This window comes from Peromyscus californicus, unplaced genomic scaffold, assembly GCF_007827085.1.
Source record: "Peromyscus californicus insignis strain IS unplaced genomic scaffold, ASM782708v3 Scaffold_12__1_contigs__length_115047231, whole genome shotgun sequence".
In the NCBI taxonomy this organism is placed as follows: domain Eukaryota; kingdom Metazoa; phylum Chordata; class Mammalia; order Rodentia; family Cricetidae; genus Peromyscus; species Peromyscus californicus.
This window is the reverse complement of record NW_026294413.1, coordinates 88,436,587-88,460,464: the sequence shown is the minus strand read 5'-3', so window position 1 is coordinate 88,460,464 and position 23,878 is coordinate 88,436,587. Positions and strand designations below refer to the sequence as shown.

The 23,878-nt window shown below is 42.2% G+C and overlaps 1 protein-coding gene across 2 annotated transcripts in view; it reads right to left on the bottom strand.

Moving 5' to 3' along the window:
* Positions 1–23,878, bottom strand: part of Cacna2d3 (calcium voltage-gated channel auxiliary subunit alpha2delta 3) — an 844,638-nt gene that overhangs the window by 36,021 nt on the left and 784,739 nt on the right. For both annotated transcript variants that reach the window (XM_052733778.1, XM_052733779.1), the window contains 4 exons: positions 23,063–23,138; positions 20,227–20,279; positions 18,729–18,784; positions 11,713–11,824 (listed from right to left, as the gene is read on the bottom strand). In XM_052733778.1, coding sequence (XP_052589738.1) covers positions 11,713–11,824; positions 18,729–18,784; positions 20,227–20,279; positions 23,063–23,138 — 297 coding nt within the window. The remainder of the gene's footprint in view (positions 1–11,712; positions 11,825–18,728; positions 18,785–20,226; positions 20,280–23,062; positions 23,139–23,878) is intronic.

Below are 23,878 nucleotides of genomic sequence, written 5' to 3'. Positions count from 1 at the left end.
AGTATGAGGACTACATTTTTTTTTAAAGCGTGTTGTGGAGGCTCTGTATGTGGAGACGCACATGTGTGTGAAAACAGGAGGACAGCATTGGGTGTCCCTGGGAATGTTGTCTAACTCCCCTGAGACAGGGCTCTTCCTGAACTGGTATTTACCAGTTGAGATAGACTGGCTGGCCAGCAAGGCCCAGGGATCCTCTTGTCTCTGCCTCCCTAGTGCTGGCATTATTTTGTGTTTGCCAGCATATCCTGTCCCCGCTTTTTAATGTGGGTTCTTGGGATAGAACTCAGTTTCTTGTACTTACAGGGCAAGTGGTTTACCAACTAAGCAAACCCCAAGCCCCTGTACATCTTAAAAAACAAACCAACCAAACCTAGCATTGCCCATGTGGAGACGAGCAAACAGGAGACTCAGAACATTTAGATAACTAGTTAACTGGTTCAGGTCTTTGTGCTGTTAGGTGTGGTGGCCCAGCCTGCAATGCTGCCCCCAGAGTTCACCCTCTCAGTACTGATTCGAGGAAAAGTGTCCCGCTCACATTTTGCAATGTGTCCATTTTACAGGTGGTTCGCAGAAGGCAGCCCAGGAAGGAACACCTGCAGACTCTGCTGGAGAAGTCTGAACACACAGGGTAAATTGCCCACCCAGTTTGAGAGCTCAACAGGAAATTGGAGTCCTCCCTAAGAACACAGAATCTCTGAACTGCGGTCCTCTGAACTGTAGCCCACGGAACATGTCAACACAGCTTCGAGACCAATTACTCTCCTTCAGTTGAGGGGCTACATGAAAGGCGCGTGGGGAGGCGTGTTGAGAGAAGAGAGTGGAGCCAAGGCTTGGGGAGCTCGCAGGAAGATGAGCAAATCTGTGCACAGATCCCCAAGTGAAACTGAGGGCAGCGGAATTTTTATGAAAAGCGATGAGTGATGTTACCAAAAGGAAAATCACATGCTACAAAACAAGAAGAAAGAAACCCATTTTACCTTAGGAATTGGTAGCTTACCAGTGTTGAAATATAACAAGGCAGTGGAGGCTCTCGCCTTCAAAATGTGACACATACTTAAAGTTTTATTTTTGATTAATTACTTTCAGCAGCCTCCAGGTATTACACTTCACAGTCGATTCTTCTTCCAAGGAAACCTCTGTGGATCAGCTCACTTCCTTAGCCAAGGGGGTAAGGTTATCAAGAGGTAAAGAAATGTTCTGGAAAAATCATAAAACTTAACACTCCTCATAGCCATTCACTTCTGTAAACTTGTTGACAGTCACAAATGCCCAGAAAATATGAGCTGAGTTGTTTTCGATTGCTGTTTGAGTAACAGATTAATTTAATAATCAGTGGGATATTGAATGACGAAAATTATTGGTTGCAGCATCCAAACCACCAACCCTAATGACATTCTTATGTAAATTTATATTTTCTTTTAGGCTCCTGCATTCTTAATGAACCCTATATTTTTATAAATCCTTTTTTAAAATGTTGCATACTGTCTCTCTGGCTATACTATATAATATATCTGTCTGTGTTAAAGACAGATAAATGTCTACTTTTGGAGTCGCCAATTTGAAGGTTTCTATTTAGAGAAAATGAGTCATCCCTGGATAGATTTTCCATGTTAGACCATCTTGTGATGCTAAAAAATGGACATAGAAATGGAGTCAGGAGCAACATTCCCCCCCCCCAGAAGGAAACCAAGCGTACACTATGGCTAGAGCCAACTGACATGGCTTCCTTGGTTCTAGAACATATCTCAAGCCCAGGGTCATCCAATCCCTTCTAATGGATGGGGGATTGTTAATGACACAGCAGAAGCAAACGGGTGGCTCCTGCCTGTTCCCATGGGAGGTGCAGGGTTCTTTGGGACTGTGGCTCTATGGCTGCCCATTGCTTGTGGAGGACAGTAATCGCTGCCTTGAGACCAGTTGGTAATGGACGCAGTTTTCTATGTCCCATTGCGGAAGGCGAGATGTTTTTCTATGAAAAAGATCTTAGTGCATAATTTCTGAAATCCTATAATTTTAACCAAACTCAGTTTCCAGCTCACTGCTGGCCAAATGCTACAGTTGTGTTATTTTTGAATGGAATTACTCCTGACCTGAAGTTACCTGTGAAGTTGATCAAAATTAGTAATAATCCCTGATAACTTTATGTGAAAAAAAATTTCATTTCAGACAAAAAGTTGACAGTTTTCTCTGCTAATTACAGATGGAGAACTGTTTTCTTGTTACCATGGCACCAGCCACTAGACTGAGCTATCTGTGGGCCACGAGGAAAGGGTGGGTGACAAAAATTAAGTACCATAACTTTCCTCCTTATCATCCTACATTCCAGGAACGTATTGCTCACATGGAGGGATAAATAATAACTTCATACACAGTCTATAAAGATAATGTACATACTCTAATAAATTGCATTTTATACATTGGGGCTAGAAATGACAGAAAGGGAACTGCAGACAGGAATAAAAGAACTCAGTTCCTCAATACCAGGGGTTCTCAACCTTCCTAATGCTGTGACCCTTTAATACAGTTCCTCATGTTGTGGTGACCCCCTCACACACACACCATGAAGTTATTTTTGTTGCTATTTCATGACTGTAATTTTGCTACTGTCATGAATCATAATGTAAATATTTTTGGAGGTAGAGGTTTGCCAAAGGGATCTTGACCCACAGGTTGAGAACCCCTGCTCAAAAGCACCGCGTCCCCCAAGTCTCTGAGTCTGCCATTATGATGTAGAAGTGTTACACCACTGTTTCATTACAAAGGTTTGTGATTTAAGGGTTAGACATAACAGCCATGAGTTGACTTTTCATTCAGCTAGCTACTTGGAAACCTGTTGATTTCTAGCCATAAAAGGAAGGGCAGGGGGTCACTGAGGAGATGGTGGTTTAGTTAAGAAAGTGCCTGCCCCTGAAGCATGAGGAGCTGAGTTCAAATCCCTAGTACCTATTTTTTTTTAATAGCCAGATGTGGCTGTCTACTTGCAATTCCAGCATAAGGGAGGTGGAGACACATAGACCTGAAGCTCCTTTGGCCAGCTAGTCTAGCCTCCTAGAGGGTTCCTGGTTTAGTGAGAGACCTGCCTAACTAAAAAACTGGATCAGAGAAGCATCTGAGAAAGACTATGCTAACCTCTCACCTCATAAACCCATGGAGACACACATGCATGTGAACGCATGTGAAACATCGCTACACACACACACACACACACACACACACACGAGGAGAAAAAGCACGTGAATGTTGTGTTTTATTGGTATGTGCGTCTTATGGGGGAAGGGAGAATGACAACAGCCTTCTGGATGGTGGGTTCTGTTTCAAGAGTCCACTGTTGTCACTGTGGTCTCTGCTGTCTCGGCCATCACTGAGAAAGAACCTGATCACTTCCTTCTCGTCCCTCAGACCTTTCTTCTGTTCCACACGGATGTCAGGGAAGCATCTCAAGTCCCCCAAGAACCAGTTTCCTTTGAGAAGATCCAAAGGGCTCCTCTCATCTCTCCTCACTCCCAGCTGTGTGCGGCTTCACTGAAGTGGAACTTGGTTGAACACCTTCCTCTGGCCCTCCCCTCTGCCGTGGTCAGCCCCCCCCCCCCCCCGCCTGGAGCTGGGCACCTCCCATCCCTCCCCCCACCTGCTCTTTTAGTAGGTAGTGACCTCCTCTCCCCCACCCTCTTCTTCACTTCCGTGCTGCTGGGGGCTACTTCTTCTCTGGCCACTGGCCCCCAAACTGCCTGGTGGCTGGTCCACCAAGGCCACAAGGACAGGAATCATGGATGCCCTTCATTACTGCTTCCTCACACATAGTCCAGTGTGTGGGATGTAATGGACAGCCAAACAATGTTTACTGAAGGCACGGGCTAGCTTTAATTTTCTTCCTACAGTTTTTTTTTTTTTTCTCTTCGGCACCGATTCATTAGGAACAAACTTCAGAACCACTAATACATGAAGCTCCCTATCTTATTAACTCCACCCTCACCTCACAGGTTCTAGGTACAAAAACAATCTGTGAAGACAGAAATCCAGACAGTGGTGACCCTATGGGAGGTAGAAATTGTGCCAAACACGGGACACACGGAGGGTGCTTCTGGGGAGCTGGTGCTGCCCTCTGCGGTCTTAGCCTCAGCATCGGCTGTATGGATGGGTTCATGTGGAAAATTTAAATCTTAGGATTTGGACATATTTCTCAATGGGCCATGCTTCAATCAAAAGCTTACTCAAAGAATGAAGGAAGAGCACAGAGCCCTTCCATCCCTACTCCTGAGTGTCTAATGCTTTGTCTCTGTAGTATGCAACTGAGTTGTACGTTGTGTTCTTAATGAAATGTTGAAAGGGGGAAAACCCGGAAGCCTGCAGCATCTTCACTTAGACCAGCAAACTTGGGAAGACCTTTATCAACAGTCTCCTGTGAACTGCCTCATCTCCGTTCTCCTCCAGCTCAGCAGGGCTTCAAGATCTGAAACCAAGCAGCCATGACACTGTAAATAGAGTCAGTCAGGAGCCTCACTTGTGTCCATGCCATCCACCTGTGTGTTCTCCAAAGCACCAGCCTAATTTCTGGACCAAGGGAGAATGCCGTGATCTCCCATGTGTGCCAAAGTGCCTGGTGAGCATTTCTTAGTTTTGAGACCTTTAGGTAATTTTAATCAAACTGCACCTTTGGTTTCTAGTTTTGAGTTGGTAAGAAAAAAAATACTGCTTTCCTTAGCAGTCTCCCTCCTTGGATTTTCTTATGTTTTCTCAGGTACAATGGACATAAGAATCATAATGCATGACTGCTAAGGCATAAGGGTGACCTCTTGGAGTTTGGAGTCTTGATACCTGGGGGTATAGTGTCTTTTGGTCTGTAAGATTCTTCATCACAAAACTGGCAGTATACACTTCCCTAAAGCACAAAGCCACGGTTTGTCAACAACTAAGATGTGCATGACCTATTAAAATTGGACATGTAGTTTCTGTTTCTATGGGGACAAGAGTGATGGTAGACCATGGACAGGAATATTCATATTTCTCCAGAATGTTTTTCAGGATTCAAATTTAGTGAATGTAGGTACAATACACCTCAGCCATTTGTGGCACTTAAAATACCTTAATAAGTAACTTAGGAAAAACAAAAGTGTTCATTCACATTGTGGCTGCAGATCATTGCCAACAGACTGACATTATAGAGAGGGCTGACCCTCTGCTTCAAAGATGGGGAAGCTTCAAAAGCATAGAGGAAGACTCAAACAGACTTCCTCAAGCTTCTTTTGTAAGGGCATTGATTTCATTCGTGAGGGCAGTGCAGAGCCCTCAGGCCCTAATCACCTCTTAAAGGACACCATCTATTAACATTATCACTGTCAGAATATGACTTTGGGGCAGGGGACACACATACTCATATTCTAGAACACTCTACATGCATGAAGTGAGGCCATTTACTGGGTACTAGTTTGTCCCAAGCATTGTGCTAAATCCATAACACAATTTTTCTCACTTGATTCTTTTAGTGAGTCCATGATATGCTTACTGATATTACTATTATTATTATTATTATTATTATTATTAATTGCCCATCATCACAAAGAAATTAATAAGGCAGGGATCGCACTCTGAACTTTGTACTTCCAAGGCCCCCTACATAGACTCACCACTTTCTTGTGGTGACCCTAGAATGTCTGCAGTCAGAAGACTAATCTATGACATGAAAGATTGGGCAAACGTGAAAGTCATCCTGCCATAAACACTCAGACATATGGGATGAAATTGGAAAATAAAACATGTTTAACTACAAGCGTGCTTATGGGAGGAAGGAAAGCCAAGTTACACGGTTACAGCTAAGTATAAGGAGCCACTAATCTGACCCTCTCTGAGGCCCTGAACAGGAAGAACAGCAGTGCCCATGAGAAATCAAACTTGCAGCTGAAAATGAATTCCGCGTAGGGAAAATATTTACCATAATTATATGGTGATGAAACACTTAAATATGAAGACTTACATAACGATTATTCCCAGGCAGTCAATACTAATAAGATACATGAGAGGAGTCCAAAGGCACAGCTACCATAGAAACTTGAGCCCTGTGCTAGTGCCAAAGAATAATAATTAATATATGAGACAAGTTCAGAGTTAAAAAAAATGTAACAGAATCCACAAGTAAAGAACCTACGAGCAAAGAAAAGACTCGGCAGCAGAGATGATCAGTAGCTCTCCAACATGCGCTACTAGAACACTCTTAAAACATCACCGTTTAGTACAGAGACCCTAACAAAGGCTATATGGAAGAGATTTACTTTTAAGAGAAGTAAATTAATCTTCTAGAAAGTCATTCATAATAAGAGCTAAATGGACATTTTAAGCAGCAGACCAAAAGGAAGTGAGTTTTAAAAAAAATCACACAAGATAAAGTCAATAAGCAAAAAGGAATAAATTGATGTTGAGAATCACTTCAGTGAAACTTGAGAGCACATTAGAGAGGGAACTCTGTGGAAGCCACCTACAAGGGGGACAGGCCAAACTACTTACAAAGGCACAGAGCTGAGATATGGGAGACAGTAGAGAACATTCCTATTTAAGAGTCTGTGGTCGGGGTCTTCATGACAGTGTACATGCTACATCCCAAGAGGGGCTTCAAACAAAGCATGACAGAGTGGGTCACTCCTACAGCAGTCATAAATACCCAAACCCAAACTAACATCTAAAGCAACAGTGATCGAAGAAACATGGTGGTGGAGGTAACCAGAGACGAGCCACATTAAACAGCAAGAGGAATGGAATAGTTACAGGGTTAAAAACATAGAAGGCGAGAACTGAACGCATGAGCTAGGAGGTAAGCCTGGTTGAAGGCTCATACATTTTTGTTTTTGTTTATGAGCAAGGGGCTCTAACTAATGGGAGCGTGTCCACAGGGCAAGGGTAGTTACTGAAAAGATAGAGGATGTACCTGAGTACTCACAAGGAGAAAAAAAAATGAGTCCAGAAAATTCAGAAATCTAAAAAAGTCAGGAAATAAAGACAAGGCCTGGGAAAGAAAAGCACCTAAAATGATGGCAGGGGTAGACCTGGATTTGTCAGGAAGCAGAAAAAAAATCTGCAAGGGACCAATCTGGCAGATGACAGAGGCACTGAAAACCAACTTCAGCTGTATCCTAGCTACAGAGCAAAATCCCAGCGCAAGACAGGACACCAGTGAGACTGAAAAGGAAGGGACCAGGTCCTCCCGCATTTAAACACCACTCCCCAAATGAGCAGCCTTACCTACCTGGTAAGCAAATGAAGTAGATGCTGAGGTCTGAGGTACTTTATATATAAAGACGGCTCTTACCCAGCAGGGAAAAGAATGACTGGTTAGGGAGCAATACTGACCCAAACAGGGATTTCCATGGTAATGTAACTTCAAAATCTAGACTGCAAAATGAACTGAATGATATGAAGGAACTGCAAAACCCCTAACCTGGGAAGAGATTACATGACATCTGTAATAGAAACTCATATACAGAAAAGAAAAAAATGAGTAAGGTTTTAAATACATTGATCACATTTCATCCAATGGATAAATACTGATCTCTCTACAAAGCTATTTGAAAACACAACTTGCTTTCAAAACACATGAACAAATACTACAGAGCAAACCAACTTTGCACATATACCAAAAAGCACGTTATGTGGACTACAATGTCATTTAATTAGATGTCAATTATAAACAAAAAGAGCCTCAAAACCCATTTGCTAAGAAATTTCAACGACCATTAAAATACATGCAGATACAAAGGACTTTACATTAGAAAATCTTTACAGCTAATTTTGAAAACCTGGTCATTAAATTGATAAAGATGTACTGGGATGGAGAGAGAAATGCATAGAGCATACAGAAGAGCAGAACACTAAAAACTAGATATTCCAAGATTGAAAACGGTAAACTCAAAACAAACATACCACTGACAGCCTGAAGAGGGGAGAGGGAGAGCGTGAGGGAGAAAGGCAAGAAGACAGGCTGAGCTAACAGACGAAGGAAGAGGCAGAAAAAGAGAGGGAGGAGGGAGAGAAAGAATTTAAAACTCACAAGTTAAAAGGGGACAGTATATTACACACTTTTAAAAAGCCAGAAGAGAGAACTTTGAATATTTTTAACACAATGAAATAATAAACACCCAAGGAGACACTTTCACCTTAATTTGAACAACTATACAATGTATATCAAAACATCGCATGGTACCCCATAAATATGCATCGTTTTAAATATACCAGATAACATTTTAAAAAGAAAGGAAAAGAAAAGAGACAAAGGTAGCAAATATGTTAGCATTTTATATCAAACACCATTTATAAATGAGTTCAACAAACTTGAAAATGAGATGAAATGCATAATATCAAAAGAATTATAATTGCTTAATCAATTAAAAAATAAAAAGGATGAAAAGAAAATGATATGCATGTATGAAAATGACATAGCAAAAGCCATGATTTGGCATGCTAATTTAAAAAAATGAGAAAATGAAAAATTTACAAAAGAGCGAGAAATAGAAAATCCAGAGAGATCTGTCCACAAAAGAAGTGAACTAAATAATTGTAAATGCTCAGCCCACACATCCCACCCGCCACTGGAAGCTTTGTGAATTCTCGTGAAATTCAAGAGAAACATACATTGTATCTCATAGGAAATGTCCCATGTAGCAGACAACAGGAAACCCCCCTGTGGAATTGTGTGGCAAACAACCTAATAGCAAAGCCAAATGGTAGGAGAGGGACGGGAAGTCTTGACACTTTCACTTTTGATCCCAAAGTTTATCAAACCAGTCAAATGAATGACTAGCAATCTGCTTTGCTTTTCATTTTTTGTAGTAAAGGGTAATGGCAGTTTTATTTGGAGAAAGCAAATACGATTTTCACTTTAAATAAGGTTTCTGCTATGAAAGGTACAGGACACCCACATTCATACACAGAACCACGGGTTTCTTAGAGGCTGGAACGCTGTGTAAGAGATGTGTCGTTTGGTGATGTTGTCACTAAGTATCATCAAGTACAAGCAAACTAAGATGCTATGATGTCACCAGGCAATATAATCTCACGGGTCCACTATAGCATAAGGTGGGTATGGTCAGGCAAAATGTCATATGAACAGATGATTATACACATACTTATGTGCCTGCAATACACATTTTAATTTTGAAATATGCACATTTCACAATGAAAAATGAAATAAGTAAGCAAAACAACATAGGAATAAGTTACTTTAATAGCATAAAAATTTTAAATAAAATTCAGTGCCAGGTTGTGGTGGCGCATGCCTTTAATCCCAGTACTCAGGAGGCAGAGGCATGTGGATCTCTGTGAGTTCGAGGCCAGCCTGGTCTACAGAGTGAGTCCCAGGACAGCCAGGTATCAAACAATAATGATAGCAACAGAAACTCTTGATGTTTTCCTTAATCTAGCAAATATCTAACTATGAAAAACCAATAGTAATTCTAAGCAGGAATGGTAACAATGGCTACACAAATGTTCCTGCACTATGTACATATATACATAAATATTTACCATGTTCAAGGAAGAGGGCTGCTGAGTGGGTGGAAGGTGAATAAGAGAGAGCAAGAAGATGAACGTTACCGGAATGCATCACACACATGTATGAAATGAGCAAAGAATTAAGTCATACGGATTTGAACTTTAGAAATTTTTCTGTTCTTCAAAGATACTATGGCATTCAGTGAGGAATATCAGAATATTCTAGAATCACTCCTTATTGCAGGGAATGTTCACACCTACCATTCCTTTAAAAATAACTAAAATGTGGTATTGGAAAAATGGCTAATGTGAAAATTTTCACATTATTTATATCCTATAATAAAAAATCTAACAAATATCATATTTAACATGGTATTATTAAACATGATTAATAGAAACATCTGGCCAATAGTATCTGGTGCCACAAATCATGAAACAATAATTAAGTATGGAGGTCAGACACTTCTCATAAATGATATTTTTATCTAGCAGAAAGTCCATGGAAGCCACATAAGAACGATTAGACTGAAAGCACCTAGAGCAATCTATTGGCTATAAAACATTCAGAAACAGAAACTCTATTACCATTATCTATCACTGTTATCCTCAGGCACCACCATTATACATTAGAAACATAGTTGTAGATGTGTTCTACTTATGAAAACAAGAAACACTGATACAATTTATACCTGTTTTAAGGGGCATGGGGAAAGACATATAAATAAGAAGATGTGTTTAGTTTATGAATAAGAAGCTCAGGTATCCTAAAACTAGTTATTGTCTTTAAGCTGACTGTAGCTTACAGTGATTTTCATGAAAACCCTAGAATTCATAGCAATTAACAAGCAAATCCTCAAGTTAGGATAAAAGGATAAAGAACTAGAATACCCAAGAAAACTTGGAGGAAGAATAAGGAAAGGATAGATGCTCTCCTAAGTATCAAGTCAGACCACAAAGCTATACTAATGGTCCATAACACTGGTAACACACAAGATCAAAAACAGCTCTGTAGATTGGTGGCTATAAGCATCATTACAAATGGATAGGGAATCAAAGACTATTCCATAGAAAGCACAAGTTAATAGAATGGCTGCCTAAAAGGTGTGAAGTTCTAGGTTCAATCCCCAGCCCCCCACACACCTTATGTATGCACAAACATACACAAAAGTGCAGGTCAAGGAATGATGGGATGAGAAGATGGTCCTATGGGTTAAGATCAAGGTGTATAAGCCTGCCAGTGTAGGTTGGTCCCCAGAATCCATGTAAAGGTAGAAGGAGAAAACCTACTCCAGAAAGTTGCCCTCAGACATTTACATGGGCCCTGTAGTATAGGCATGCCCCACCATCCACACACGGAAGGAACACTAAGGACAGGTTTATACTTGTATATGAAAAAGGGTGTAGTAGGAGCTCCGTTTGTGCTGGTGGCACATACAAGCCGCAAGGTTTTAAAGTTCTAGATACAAACAGCACTCTGTGTACTCAGAATGAAAATGCAAGCATGGATGTATTAGGAAAGGCAAAGACTTCTTTGAGAGCGGCACACAATGCATAAAACAGAAAAGGACAAAACATACGATATTAAAGTATAAGCAAAAGAAAACTTAATTCAATAGTGACGAGGCCAAAGGACAGGATGATACGTACAGTGTCTGTACTATTAACAACATAGTCTAGGGAACACACAATACCCAAATCAATAAGAATGGATCCAATTATCCAGTAGGTACATGCCCAACAGGAACAGAGACCAAAGTTTCTAAATGACCAATGAAATTATTAAAATATATTCATCTTCAGATCATAAACGCTCAACATCAGACCACAAAGAAACCATACGTAGGAGGTGGGATTCAGCTATACACGAGGAAGCAGAGTCCTTGCTAAACACACCTAAGGACATTTGCTGAAGTTGACAACTGTCAGCTGGGAAAAAAAAAAAAAAACCACACCAATTAAGACTTCCTCCAGACACCAACAAGTTGAACTAAACTCTTTTACATTCCAAGATGTATTGCCACACATTCTGGATGTTTCCCAATCTTAAATCAATCTCCCCAAACCAAGGGCTGTTTCTTCCCAGTTGATAGATTTAGGTCCTCACACCAGAGGGCAGCCATGTTTCCTGGCTCCCAGTGTGATTGTATGTATGCTCCATTCTCCTTGACCCATGGGGAAAGCTCCACATGAAACAGAAAGGTGTGGACAGTGGGGCTGCGGGGGTTGGGGGTGGCTTACTTGGAGCAGTCTTCGCAAGCAATGTTCCCTGTGGTCTCCTTGATGGTGCGTTCGGAAACAAAGGCAGGGTATTCAGTATCACAAGGCTCCAGGGTCTGTTTCAGTTTCTGGGCTGTAGGGAAAAGGGGAGCAGAATAATAATAAAAGCTCGGTGTTCAGGCTCAATGCCGTGCCTGGCTACCCACGGCAGCTCAAATGCAGTTCTACTTAGGAAGCTCTGTGATTTTTCTAGGCACAGCACAATGCATTATTTTCTAATTAGTCCAGTGATTTCATCTGCCAAGCAACTCTGTAAGCTATAATTCCTAAAGCAGTTATGTTGGCTTGATCGACTATCATTTATGCATCACAAGAATTTTACTTTTCTGGGTCAACATCAACCACGGGGTCTCTGACCTCAGACTCACAACAACTTAGCACCAACACATCTGGGAATCTGAATACATACATAAAAACGTAAGCTATACCACATTACCCTGTTATTGAGGGCAAGATCAATGTCATGACACAATTGCGTAGTTCTATCATTGAAAGAAAATTGAAATATAAAATAGTAAAATACATAATGTCTTTGAAGTATAGCACATTCCAAATGCTGCTATTATGAAGTTTCTCCTTCAATAAGACACCATGTTGGTGTAAAATAACTAAATATTGTGGGTGTAGGAATGAGTGCCCAGGAAGCACTCCACACAGGCTGGAGGCTATTAAGTAGTTTAGATAACTTACACCCAGTTGATGGGATCCAAACTGTTTGTAAGTCTCAATTTTCTTATTCATACAGAAGTGCATCAAGTTCTGCTTTCAGAGGTTGATGGGAGAAGTCAGCAGAACACTGATGAGCACTGAGAACAGTGTTTGGTAGAGAATGCTAAGTTCTGGGTTAATTATAACAATAACAGTAACGAAAGAATAAGCATTCTTGGCTTGGTAACATTAAACGATGCCAGTGATGATGTATGCAATAGCTCATGGTTAAATGCAAAAGCTCCTGCAGGAGAGAAATACAAATTCCCCACTCTGCTGCTTCTAGCTAGCTCTCTGCATTCTCATCTACAGAATGGGGGTGCTAGCAGCTCAGGTACACTGCACAGTAGGTCTACTCATTCACATCTTCACAGTGGACTATCTGGAGTTTCCTATACACAATTTTTTTTTGTTTTGGTTTGGTTTTGGTGATGTATGTATGGAATTAATCTTGTATATAAAATTTACATTTGTAATTCCTAAACATGATGTGTAGAATTCAACATGTCAAGTTATACTCCAGGGGCATGTGGGTGGGTGTCAGAACCATGGCAGAGTGCCTTCCTGGGATGCTGTGGGATCTACGAGGGTCCATGAGAGCAACACTATAAAATACCTAGCTGCTGATAGTCAGATAATTATTAGGGCATCAGTAAACTGTGCCCTATTCTTATATTCTAACACAACTGTTTCTAATGTATGTGTTTCCCCCCTGAGGTTTCCTTATTTGGGGGAAACTATTGGGAGTCATAGTATACTGGCATATTTTTTTCTTATTTAAAACAAATTAATGCAGAGTCTAGTTCAGCTTATTGTTTTTAACTAGAACACTAGAACATGTGACTTTATAGACCAGTTGCTGACCTTCTCTCTCTCTCTCTCTCTCTCTCTCTCTCTCTCTCTCTCTCTCTCTCTCTCTCTCTCTCTCTCTCTCTCTCTCACACACACACACACACACACACACACGCACACACACACACACACACACACACACACACACACACGATTTAAATAAGCCCGATAATTTCACCATCTCTAATTCTAATTGTCTGGGCTCTTTTATGATGGAATGAGTCCAAATGTCCAAGGCGAAGCTCCTTTGGCCCTGATCCTTCCTGGAGATGCAATTCCTTTTTCTTTGACAATTGTAGGGTACTCCATGCTGATGTCGTGATAACTGCTGACTCAATTTGCAGCATGACTGTAGACTGGCTGGATGTGCTTTTGAAAAGCATAAAAATTATCCCACAAAGACATGGCCACATGTACTCTAACTAACCTGGGCCTTGCTTTGTCTAGAGCATTGTGGAAAACACCATCCGTGTTTGCCAGTCACTATGGTTTATCTTTGGAATTTCAAACCAATGACTACCCGAGACTGCCAGCCATCTACTTACTGAGTCCTGTTTTAAGTCTGGGCATTCAAAACTTGTGATCTAGCAAAGGTGTAGGCATTCAAAGATGCTGCTGCTAGCCTAGGTCAGTTCTTGCATCTCCCAGAAGGGACAGCTGTAGCTCAGAAGCTGGATGCAAGCTGCCTTGAGTCCTGTACAGACTGGTTTGTCATAATCTTATATATGCATATACTGGTTGACAGCAGAGCTGGTGACGTCATCCAGGACATCACCTAGACGAGGCAAGTGTTCTACACTCAGTGACACCCCTTCTACCATTACCACGTACTTAAGTGAAAAACAACTGAAGCCTTTCAGCAGTTACCACTCAGGAGATGCTTCTGGGCATGAGCCGGTGTGCGTCTGTGAATGGAACCTTCATCACCACACAATAAGCAAAGCCCCACTGCTATGTAATTTGGTGGATGAAGCAACTAAAACTCTGTGAAGTTAAGATGCCTGCTCAAAGGCACACAGCTGTGAGTGGCAGGGTTTAGGTGTGCACCTGGACAGTCTCACCCAGGAGCCACGCTTGCTGATAACTCTGGTCTGGCTCTCACTCCATTTACACAGGTATCTGAAGCTGAAGTCACCATGACCCACCTACCACTCACTCTCCACAGAGCATTCAATAGAACATTTACACAATTGGATTGCTTGAATTTTCCCTTAGCAACAAATGTCCCCGATGAGAATAACTGACTTGGGTTCACCGTAATTATGTGCAGGCGATAGGGAATGGATAGATTTGCCATTTGAAAAGCCTTGCTCTTCCTTTGTCTCTGTGAATGCATCCCCATTCATAACTGGGTGCCAGCAAGCTCCAGTCTCTTTGTGAAACTTCACCCCAATGAGACCTTTGTGGTAATCAAGTAGAAGCGGGTTTCCACAGTCCCTTCATCAAGGAAATGAGGCAGATAAACAGTGTAATTATGGATTCCATTTTTAGCTAAAACAAAGATGTATGTCTCAGCCCAGGGTCTTTATCTGGTGAGAGAATGGTAAATTTAGAATGAATTGCGAGTCAAGATAGTGCTGAGACCGTTCCTCCCCTCCACTGAATTCAGGATTTACACAGACTCTTAACAAAAAGTTTCAATAACAGCATCCCATGGATGAATTCACACACTTCCATCTGTTTCAGTGTCTTCATCTACAACATGGCAAAAATCATATTCATGCCCGGAAGAATAGATGGCTGTGGGCCTGAGTGAGATGGTTCGCATGTGGGATCCAGCTCTCCATCATGCTCAAAGAAAGGCAGCTGAGGTTTTTATTACGGTAGAAAGTCTTGGATTTGGTCTCTGTGTGTGCTCTCCCTCTCATGAATTTTTTTTAAATATATCCCTGCTTCTATCTACATGACTTGGGTCTCCAGAGAGATCTGTTGATAAGTACTGCCAGGGACCACCGCTAGGCTCCAGTGGAGGGAAGAGCTGGAAGGGGATCTGAAAGGGATTCGCGGCACTCTGGAAATGCTGAAGTATTCTGTGTCAGCACACCACAGTCAATAACGTGATTACTTGACCAGCTTATGATCTGTGGGATGAAGTCAAGGGCAGTGGTTCTCAACCTTTGGGTCATGACTCCTTTGGGGGGGTCACCTATCAGATATACTGCATATCAGATATTTATACTACAATTCATAACAGTAGCAAAATTATAGTTATGAAGTCCCAACAAAATAATTTTATGGCTGGGGGTTCACTACAACATGAAGAACTGTGTTAAAGAGTCACAGCATTAGGAAACTTGAGAACCACTGAGCTAGAGTAAATGGACATTTTGAAATTATCTTTTAGGAAAAGGTGTAAGCAGACTCTCAAGGCAGAGCACAAAGAATAAAGCATCACATCATAATTTTGACCTGTGTTGGGACATTTGAGAAAGGATAGGAGATGTAGAACTCAGAGTGGGAACCTTCTAGAGTGTCTATAGAATCCAGGCAGTAAGCACATCTTTGTTAATCACTGTGTCCTGCCTTCCACCCCTCCATTAGGGCCAGGACTTCTGAATCAGCTACTGCTTTGTTGTCGGGGCTGACCTGAGTGTTGAAGGATGTGGAGCAGCATCCTGGCCTCTACCCACTAGATGCCAGTAGCAAGCTGTGGCAATCAAACACGTCTCCAAATATTGCGGTGACTGCTGTGAGACAGGATGGCCCCTGAGTTGAACAACACTGCTCTCAGCAAAGATCACAGTGATGTGCTCTCAAAACAAAACAAAGTCAAATGTTTGGAATCCAAAGTGGGGGAAGATATTTGAGATGACAGGTCAAGGTGAGAACAGGAGGTCCATCTGAGAGTGGAAATTGACACAAAGAATGTCTTTCTTGGGGACTAAGGATGTGGCTCAGGTGGTAGTGTATTTGTTTAGCATTCAGGAGGATCTAGTCCTCAGCACTGTATAAAGAACACCCCAGCAGGAGGATCAAAAGTTCAGGATCATTCTCAGCTATGCAGAGAAACAACCTCAAAAAAAAGAGTTCCTTCTTCACCTGTGAAGAAGGCGGCTGAAGGCTACCACATACGACTAGTCCACCACCCTCAGCACGAAGCTCACTCCTAAGGAATAGCCACCCCCCCAAAAAAAGGCAGGAACCTGTATCTTCATGCTGGACTCCAGCCCATGCTCTCCAGGGCCCCATTCAACCCTATACTATCCCTAACTAACCTTTCAGTAACCGTTGAGGAAACCTGAGATTCCAGACCCTCCTGCTTAGGCACAGTGTAACCTGTAGGCTAGACAGCCACCGCATAGCCATCACAGCCTCATTTAGATGGCCAACCTTTGTTCTCAGTTACTGGTGCTAGAGAAAGATGCTCTTAACCACGCTGCAATCCAAGCCCTCAGAATCTATTCATCTCCTCTGCTCCATCTCACCTTTCTTTTCTAAAGTGTATATAATATCAACATAAGCAAATTTATACCATAGGTAACATTTAGGGGATATAATAGTCCTTTTTCCTGCCACCCCAAGCATCGTTTGTTCTCTGTGTACTAACTTCCCATTCCTCATGTTGATTTCTTTTTTTGTTTTGTTTTGTTTTGTTTTTTGTTTTTCGAGACAGGGTTTCTCTGTGTAGCTTTGCGCCTTTCTTGGAACTCACTTGGTAGCCCAGGCTGGCCTCGAACTCACAGAGATCCGCCTGGCTCTGCCTCCCGAGTGCTGGGATTAAAGGCGTGCACCACCACCACCCGGCTCTCATGTTGATTTCTGACCACATTAACTCCACAGCTCCCCACCACTGGACTGCAAGTCTTATATCTTGGGTTTTGTTTATCGTTTTATATATTTTTATGATTTTTGGGGGGTAGAGGGTATGGACCTTGCTATGTGGCTCAGGCTAGTTTTTACCTCCTAAACTCAAAGCAATTCTCTTGCCTCAGCTTCCTGAGTAGCTTGTGGGCCTACAGGCATGAATCTTTGCATTTGGCTATATAGGCATACCAATATTTTATAAATTTAATTAAAAAATTTTGCAGTACCAGTATAATACACCTTTCTGTGGGTGAGTTTTAATCCTAAAATGACCTCATTAGGGGACATTTAACAAGTCACCATTGTTTGGTGTTGTGAGGGCCCTGTCAACTATGGAAGCCCTTCTTAACAGCCTCAGTTTTTTTCCTCACATTGAATTTCTAGACTAGGATAATAAATACACACTACAACTCAAAACTAGTACTAACCCAGTGGGCTTGATGCACTCATGCCTGGCACAAGGATGACTCAATCGGGTATTTAACAAGCAAAGTATCTGCTATGCCCACAGCCTCAGTTGGATGTTGATGAGAATGGATAGGCCTATTTGTATCACCAAGGAAACCTGGCATCATGTAAAAGGAGAAAAGAAAGGTGGTAGAGAGGAGCAGGAATTGAGTGTTAAGGGACTGAGCAGGGAGCAGGAGGAAATGTTTGGGGATTCAGAAAATCCATGCAGAAGGCTTCTAAGGCATGAAATGCAATGCTAATATCCAATACCTAAGTTGTACCTTTAAACTAAAATAAATAGTTGAAAATAAAATTCATGCTAGTACCCCCACCTACCAGTCTTTAACATCCAGGTTTAAAGAATTCAGAAAAACAAAACAAACAACAAAACCAGAGAGTATCTGAGAACTTGCATTGGCTGAGAAGGGCTAGGGGAGATAGCCAGGGGACAGCTCACAGTGGAGGGATGGTTTTGAAGGCGAACATCAACACTGCCAATGTCAACACTATCATCTTCATTATCAGAGAGTAATTACAGTAACATCTTAGGTTCCATTTACTCTGGTCATCAGGTTACATGATTTATCTATCTTATTATACACATACAACACACACACACAACATGCACATGGAGATAAATATTCTTCCCACTGTGCTTATGATGGGGAAACTGAGTCTTGAGATGAATCCGTTTGCCAAAGGTAAGATTTGAAGCCAGAGTTAAACCCATGCTATAGACCTGACTTGGGTCTCGGAGAATGTCCACTAACTGCCACTCAAATCAACTCACGTTTCTGTAATTGTGCAGACAAAACTAGAGTGTTTATCCACTCATCCAGGCAGGACATGAACGGCTTGTCTGTCTCACTTAGCTTTTCATGTTGCCTGTCAGCTTTGGGAAGATTTGAGACCCTGCCAAAGTGTGACCTTTCTGCTTCTGTGGGGGAAATGGGTCAAAGCGAACATGGGTGGAAAGAATTTGAGGATTCTGGGTCAGAGTGCATGGTGTGGGCTTCAGCAGAGTGGTTGTCTGCCGACAGAGCTGAAGAACTGTTACAATGTCCTGTGGGGTTTAACACAGCCAGTGGATCCCTGATTAAAAAGTATCAGAACCCAGGGTTCATCACTCACACTAAGAAACAGAAACCCCAGTTGCTGCCTACCTTCAGCGGTCATGTCCGAGTGCCACCAACTGCACAGGTTAAATTCCACCAGGAACCTAAATGAAAGGTGGAAAAGTCCAGGGTTACATGGTCATCTAAGGCCTGGCTGGAACAGTGCTCTTTAGGTCATTTGATGCTGGCCCGACCCCATTTGAAATACTAACGTTGCCCTTTGGAGACATGGCCGTGGCTGGCTGAGTTCCCGTTGAATTGCCACTAGGTTTCAGCTCACTTGGAAAAGGCTATTTTACTGTCAGTGCCAGCACAGCCCTGAGATAATATGGTCTCCTAGTTGAGGAGGATTTTTAGTTGAGAAATGTCTGCTGTTTGGTCAGAAGTCAGCCTCTAGTAATTCACTTTTATTTACTCATAATAACACCTGGTTTTATTCCACAATAAATAGCCAATTTCTAAAGGGCCTTTTGCCTTATTTCAGAACTTAGAAATAGAACATTCTTCTGGGTCAGAACCATGGTCTGCAGCAATATAGGATGGGTTCAGCAAATGTGTTTATACCTGTGTATGGGGGGCAAAGAGTGGGTCAAACTTTTAATGAAATTATGCCATAATCCAACTTCAGAAAAATCAGAATATCTCAATTAATAGTAAAGGGTGCAAAGACAATAGAAATCACCTGCTTTTAAATGAATGGCAATAGACATACAAATACTTTTCACTTATTTATCATACTCATGGTTACTATCCCTAACAAGTATGTCTCCATCACAATCCCACCACTAGCCTTGATATGTCTTCTGTCTCTTCCATAAACAGAACACTTGTTTGCTTTTGGATTTATAAACATTGTGGAATTAATATGGATTGCATTAAAGCAAAACATAAAACATAGACAATGTCAATTCACCAAATGGCAAGGGATTTGCCTTAACCCTACAGCACTGGATCCTGGCTGGGAGAGAGGGAGAGGGACAGTTTGGTGCAAGATGCTCAGTCTGGTCAACATGCTACTCAGGGATACACTGCTGCTACAACGTGTCCATTATCTCACCAGGAAGCCGGAGTTTTCATCTCTGTCATATTTCAAATCTGACCTAAGTCACAAAGTTACCCGGCATCCTCAAAAGGGGACCTCAATTTGATAAGGTTAACTTATTAACCCATACCTAGGTAGAGCCCCTAGCCCTTTCTGTGGCCCATGTAAAGCTGGCTCCTGCCCAAGCCAATACATCCGAGCGCCAGTGGACAGCTTGGCTGTGGGTTCTCTTGACCACAGCCCACCCAGGCAGCATTAAGACAGCTATGCATCCGTGTTAAATTCAACAGTAACCACAATAAATAGATTTGGCTTGTGTATCACAAGCTGTTAGTCTGCTTAACAACGACATAGAGGCGTACAGAGTAGTTTCGAGTAACTAAGAGGATAGTACTTTGAGCTGCTCAGTGAATGGAGCAGGAAGCATCATCTCCCCATTCACTTTATCAGAGAAACAGAGGAGCAGGGATCCTTGTGGAAAAGAACACAGCAGATGGTACTTACAGGACAAGTTCAGTCATTATCCACTTGGCTGCTGAGAGGAAGGCGTTATAGGGCTGAAGGGAAGAATTCATCCCGTTAAAACAACGGATTACACAAGAGGTTTGTAGTTTGACTTAAGGCTTTACATAGAGACAATGTTATTCTTCTGGAGAGATGGATATCATGTTAAAAAACCAGGGAGGGTCTAGCTAAAGAAAGAAAATGCTTGGATACTGTATCCCAAAACTAACATTTTAAAACTTTGAACTCCCCTGTAGTGAGATGTGATTTACAAGTAAAATAAACATGATCTAATACAAGGGTTATCACTGGGGGGAAGGAGGAAGTTCAACAAAGGATGCCTAAACCTTCACTCTCTAGGGGCTAATATTTCACAGCCTGATGCTGAGGGGCTGGAATCATGTAACTAATTTCAAATGGTAATTCGCAGCGCTCCCCTTTGGAAAGGTGACTCGAAGTTCTCCATCACTGTGTGTCATTCATTGAGAGAAGCACAAATTGAACACACTTGATTTTAATGCCTTCCATGAATTATGTAGGATTTGGGCTGCCCTTTCTCACACTTACATATTTGGACTTGAAAAAATGATAACCATATGAACATGTGATTTTATCCCTACAGAAAATCCCCTGAATGCTATAAAAGAAGGCATTGACAGCCTAATCTTTATTTCAGAATATTTTAATTAAAAAAAGCAGTGGGATTGTTTACTCTGTGATATTTCCTATGTGGATAATTCAATTTCCTGAATTCTGGAAAATACCATGTCCCCCTCAGTTGGCTCTTTGTACCTAGGTATGCCAGATATGTAAGTGGTCTATAGACTTGTGAGGCGGTCGATGGCATTGGCAGAGCTGGGCTCCAGACAGCAGGTCCAGAAAATCCTCAGCACCTTTTGTGGCTGCCGTGAGGAAAGCACATGCCAAATCTCGGTTTCTGAGGCGACAGCTGCCTAATCCTCCTCTCTGAGCATTTTAATTACAAGAACCAGAACGGGGAATGGAGGAATTATCCAGTTTAAAATAAAACAAGAACGAATTTATAGTCCCCTAACTGTTGCTGAAAGGTTCCTGTCTCAAGCCAGAAAGCGGCGGAGAGCAGCAGAAACACACAAACGAAACCTAGTGGGCTGAGCCCCGGCCCACCCTGCTTTGCAGGGTTGTATGGTGCTTGCTCCGATTTTCCGTGAGGTCTTCACCATCGGGCCCCTGAACCAGAGGACTCTGCGCAAGGGTCCGAGCCTCATAGTTTCTGAGCGGCCGCTGGGGGTTGGACTTTACAGAAAACTTTAGGGTCAGAGAAAGATATTAACTTTTAACAATTTCTTAAAACCAAACGTGTCTCAGAGCCACGTGGTTTTGCCATTAGGCGGTCCAGCATTAAAGCCATCGCTTTCCCCTGGCCCCGGAAAGGCCCAGGGAGTCAGATCACGGGCTAATTCTGGGTCTTTGTTCCCTCTGGGGTGGTAGTGGAGGTGGAGCTGGGATGACAGGCTGTGTAGCTTGGCACCGGCTGCCCGGAGGCCAGGGGCAAAGGAGCTCCCGCAGAACTTGCTAGACCCAGCTCCAACTGGATATCTGAGCAAACAAAAGGATTATGCAAATAGGGATTAAGATTTTTAAAAGCAAAAGATCAGGAGAAGGCCCTGGAGTTTTTTAAAAGTAATAATGAAAACCAATCTTGGGAACATTTCAGATCTGGAAATAGCCACACCAAGTGCAGGGAAGCCAGTATCCATACAAAAAGCCCCCATCAGAAGCTCCCTTTAAGTGCTGTTTTCTGTAAAGTCCAGCTCTCAGCGGCCGCTCAGAAACTATGAGGCTCGGACCCTTGCTCACTCAGTGAAGAAGGATCATGTTAAACATTTGGTGTTCCCATGCCTCCCTTGTAAAGCCTCCTGTCTCACAGAGGCCAATAAGGTGTAGCAAGATAGCGCTGAAATCTTGCAATTGAAGGGAAATTTTTGGTTGGATTTTAGTATTTCCAAAATCACATGTCAATGGTTTTGTTTGTATACACATGTGGCTTATGTTGAGGAATACCGTAAGGAAGAAAAAAAACTTCTGAGTTTTCAGGTAATTGAGGGTCAAACTGATATTTTCTGTACATTACAAATTACAGTTTTAAACTGGGAATAGTTGATTTCTGGCAGTCTGGAGGCAGGTTTTAAGGACACAGCACTGTGTGCCTTGACCCAAGGATGTGATATCCTCAGGGGACATGCATGTGTGAGTTTGTGAAGGTGCTCAGTGTTATGTGTGTGTGCCTGTGTGTGGAGGCCAGAGGTAGATGGCAGATGTCTCCCTCAGATGCAGTTCACTTTGGTTTTTGAGACAGATTCCAGCTGGCCAGACAATGGTGGAGATCTGCTTGACTCCATGTTGCATCTGCTGTGTGCTGGGTTACAGATGTGCACCACCATGTTAGGCTTTTCCGTGGGTACTGGGGACCCACACTCAGATCTTCATCGCTATGTGGAAAGAACTTTAGTGATTGAGCTGTCTCATCAACTCCCCCAGAAGGACAATTTCTGTTGAACAAAACCAAATTCTTTTAATTCTCTTATGTAACCATCAGTGAAGCGTCTTTCCTAGTCTCTACAAAAGGGGGGGATATTCATTAATCCATCTAACACCGTGACCTGATTTTTAACTTACATAATCCCTGGATCTGGGTTTAAACAGAAGCAGTTCTTAGTGAGTAAAGTCAGGAAATAACCTTTAAACGTTCTTGGTTTTGAATAAGGGACATTTGATTACCCTAAAGTCTGAGCCACATGTCCCCAAGGCAGCAGAGGTACCCAGCTATGATCTGGGGGGGCAGCTTCGTACTTACATCCAGGAGTCCATGGGCACTGTCGCTGCTCTCCTTGTTGGCTCGACACATGGCTTGGTAGTCGTACAGGGTGATTCTACAGGGAGAATAGAAGGAGGCTTCAGGAAACGAAAACATATGGCCACTACATAATGCTTAGGGCCAGGAGGGGTGAGTGACCACTAGCATCATGAGTGATTGTCACAAACAGAAAGAAGTCAGACCGTTTCAGGCATAGAGCATAGCAGTGAATGTACTGGGAACTGTCATGTCACATCATCACTGGAGCTTAAAGGATGGGAATGAAGTTGTTTGGAAGAGCACAGGGAGATAAAAAAAAAAAAAAAAACCATCTACCTTGATGAATTCTCCACTTTAGTTCAAAACAAGAACAGTTTGCACAGAGCCCTGTACTCCCTAGGCTACTCTGATTGAATCCGGGTCTCTGGATGCATCTGTTTGTTAGATGAGATCCAGCAAGAGCCATTTTAGGTTACAAAATGGCAGGACCATCTGCGTGTTCCCATGCACTAGGAAACAGACCAGGATTGAGTCAATACCCAAAGTGACAGGAGGAGGAAACCCGGGGGCTTATTGACTGTGATTCACTCAATGTTATCACTCCAGTAGTAGTGCATCCTTGTTTGAAAACAGCATAGTATATGAAACAGGAATGTGGATACTTTGTTTCCATTGCTGATAAGAGTATAGCTGTCAGTCCCAGGAACACTGTATAGTTAGTTGTCTAAGGTATTTTGGTTCCTAGTTAACAATTTTGAAAGACTAAAGGTGCTGTGGGATGTTCTGTATGCTATGAATATGTGTCGCTCTGATTGG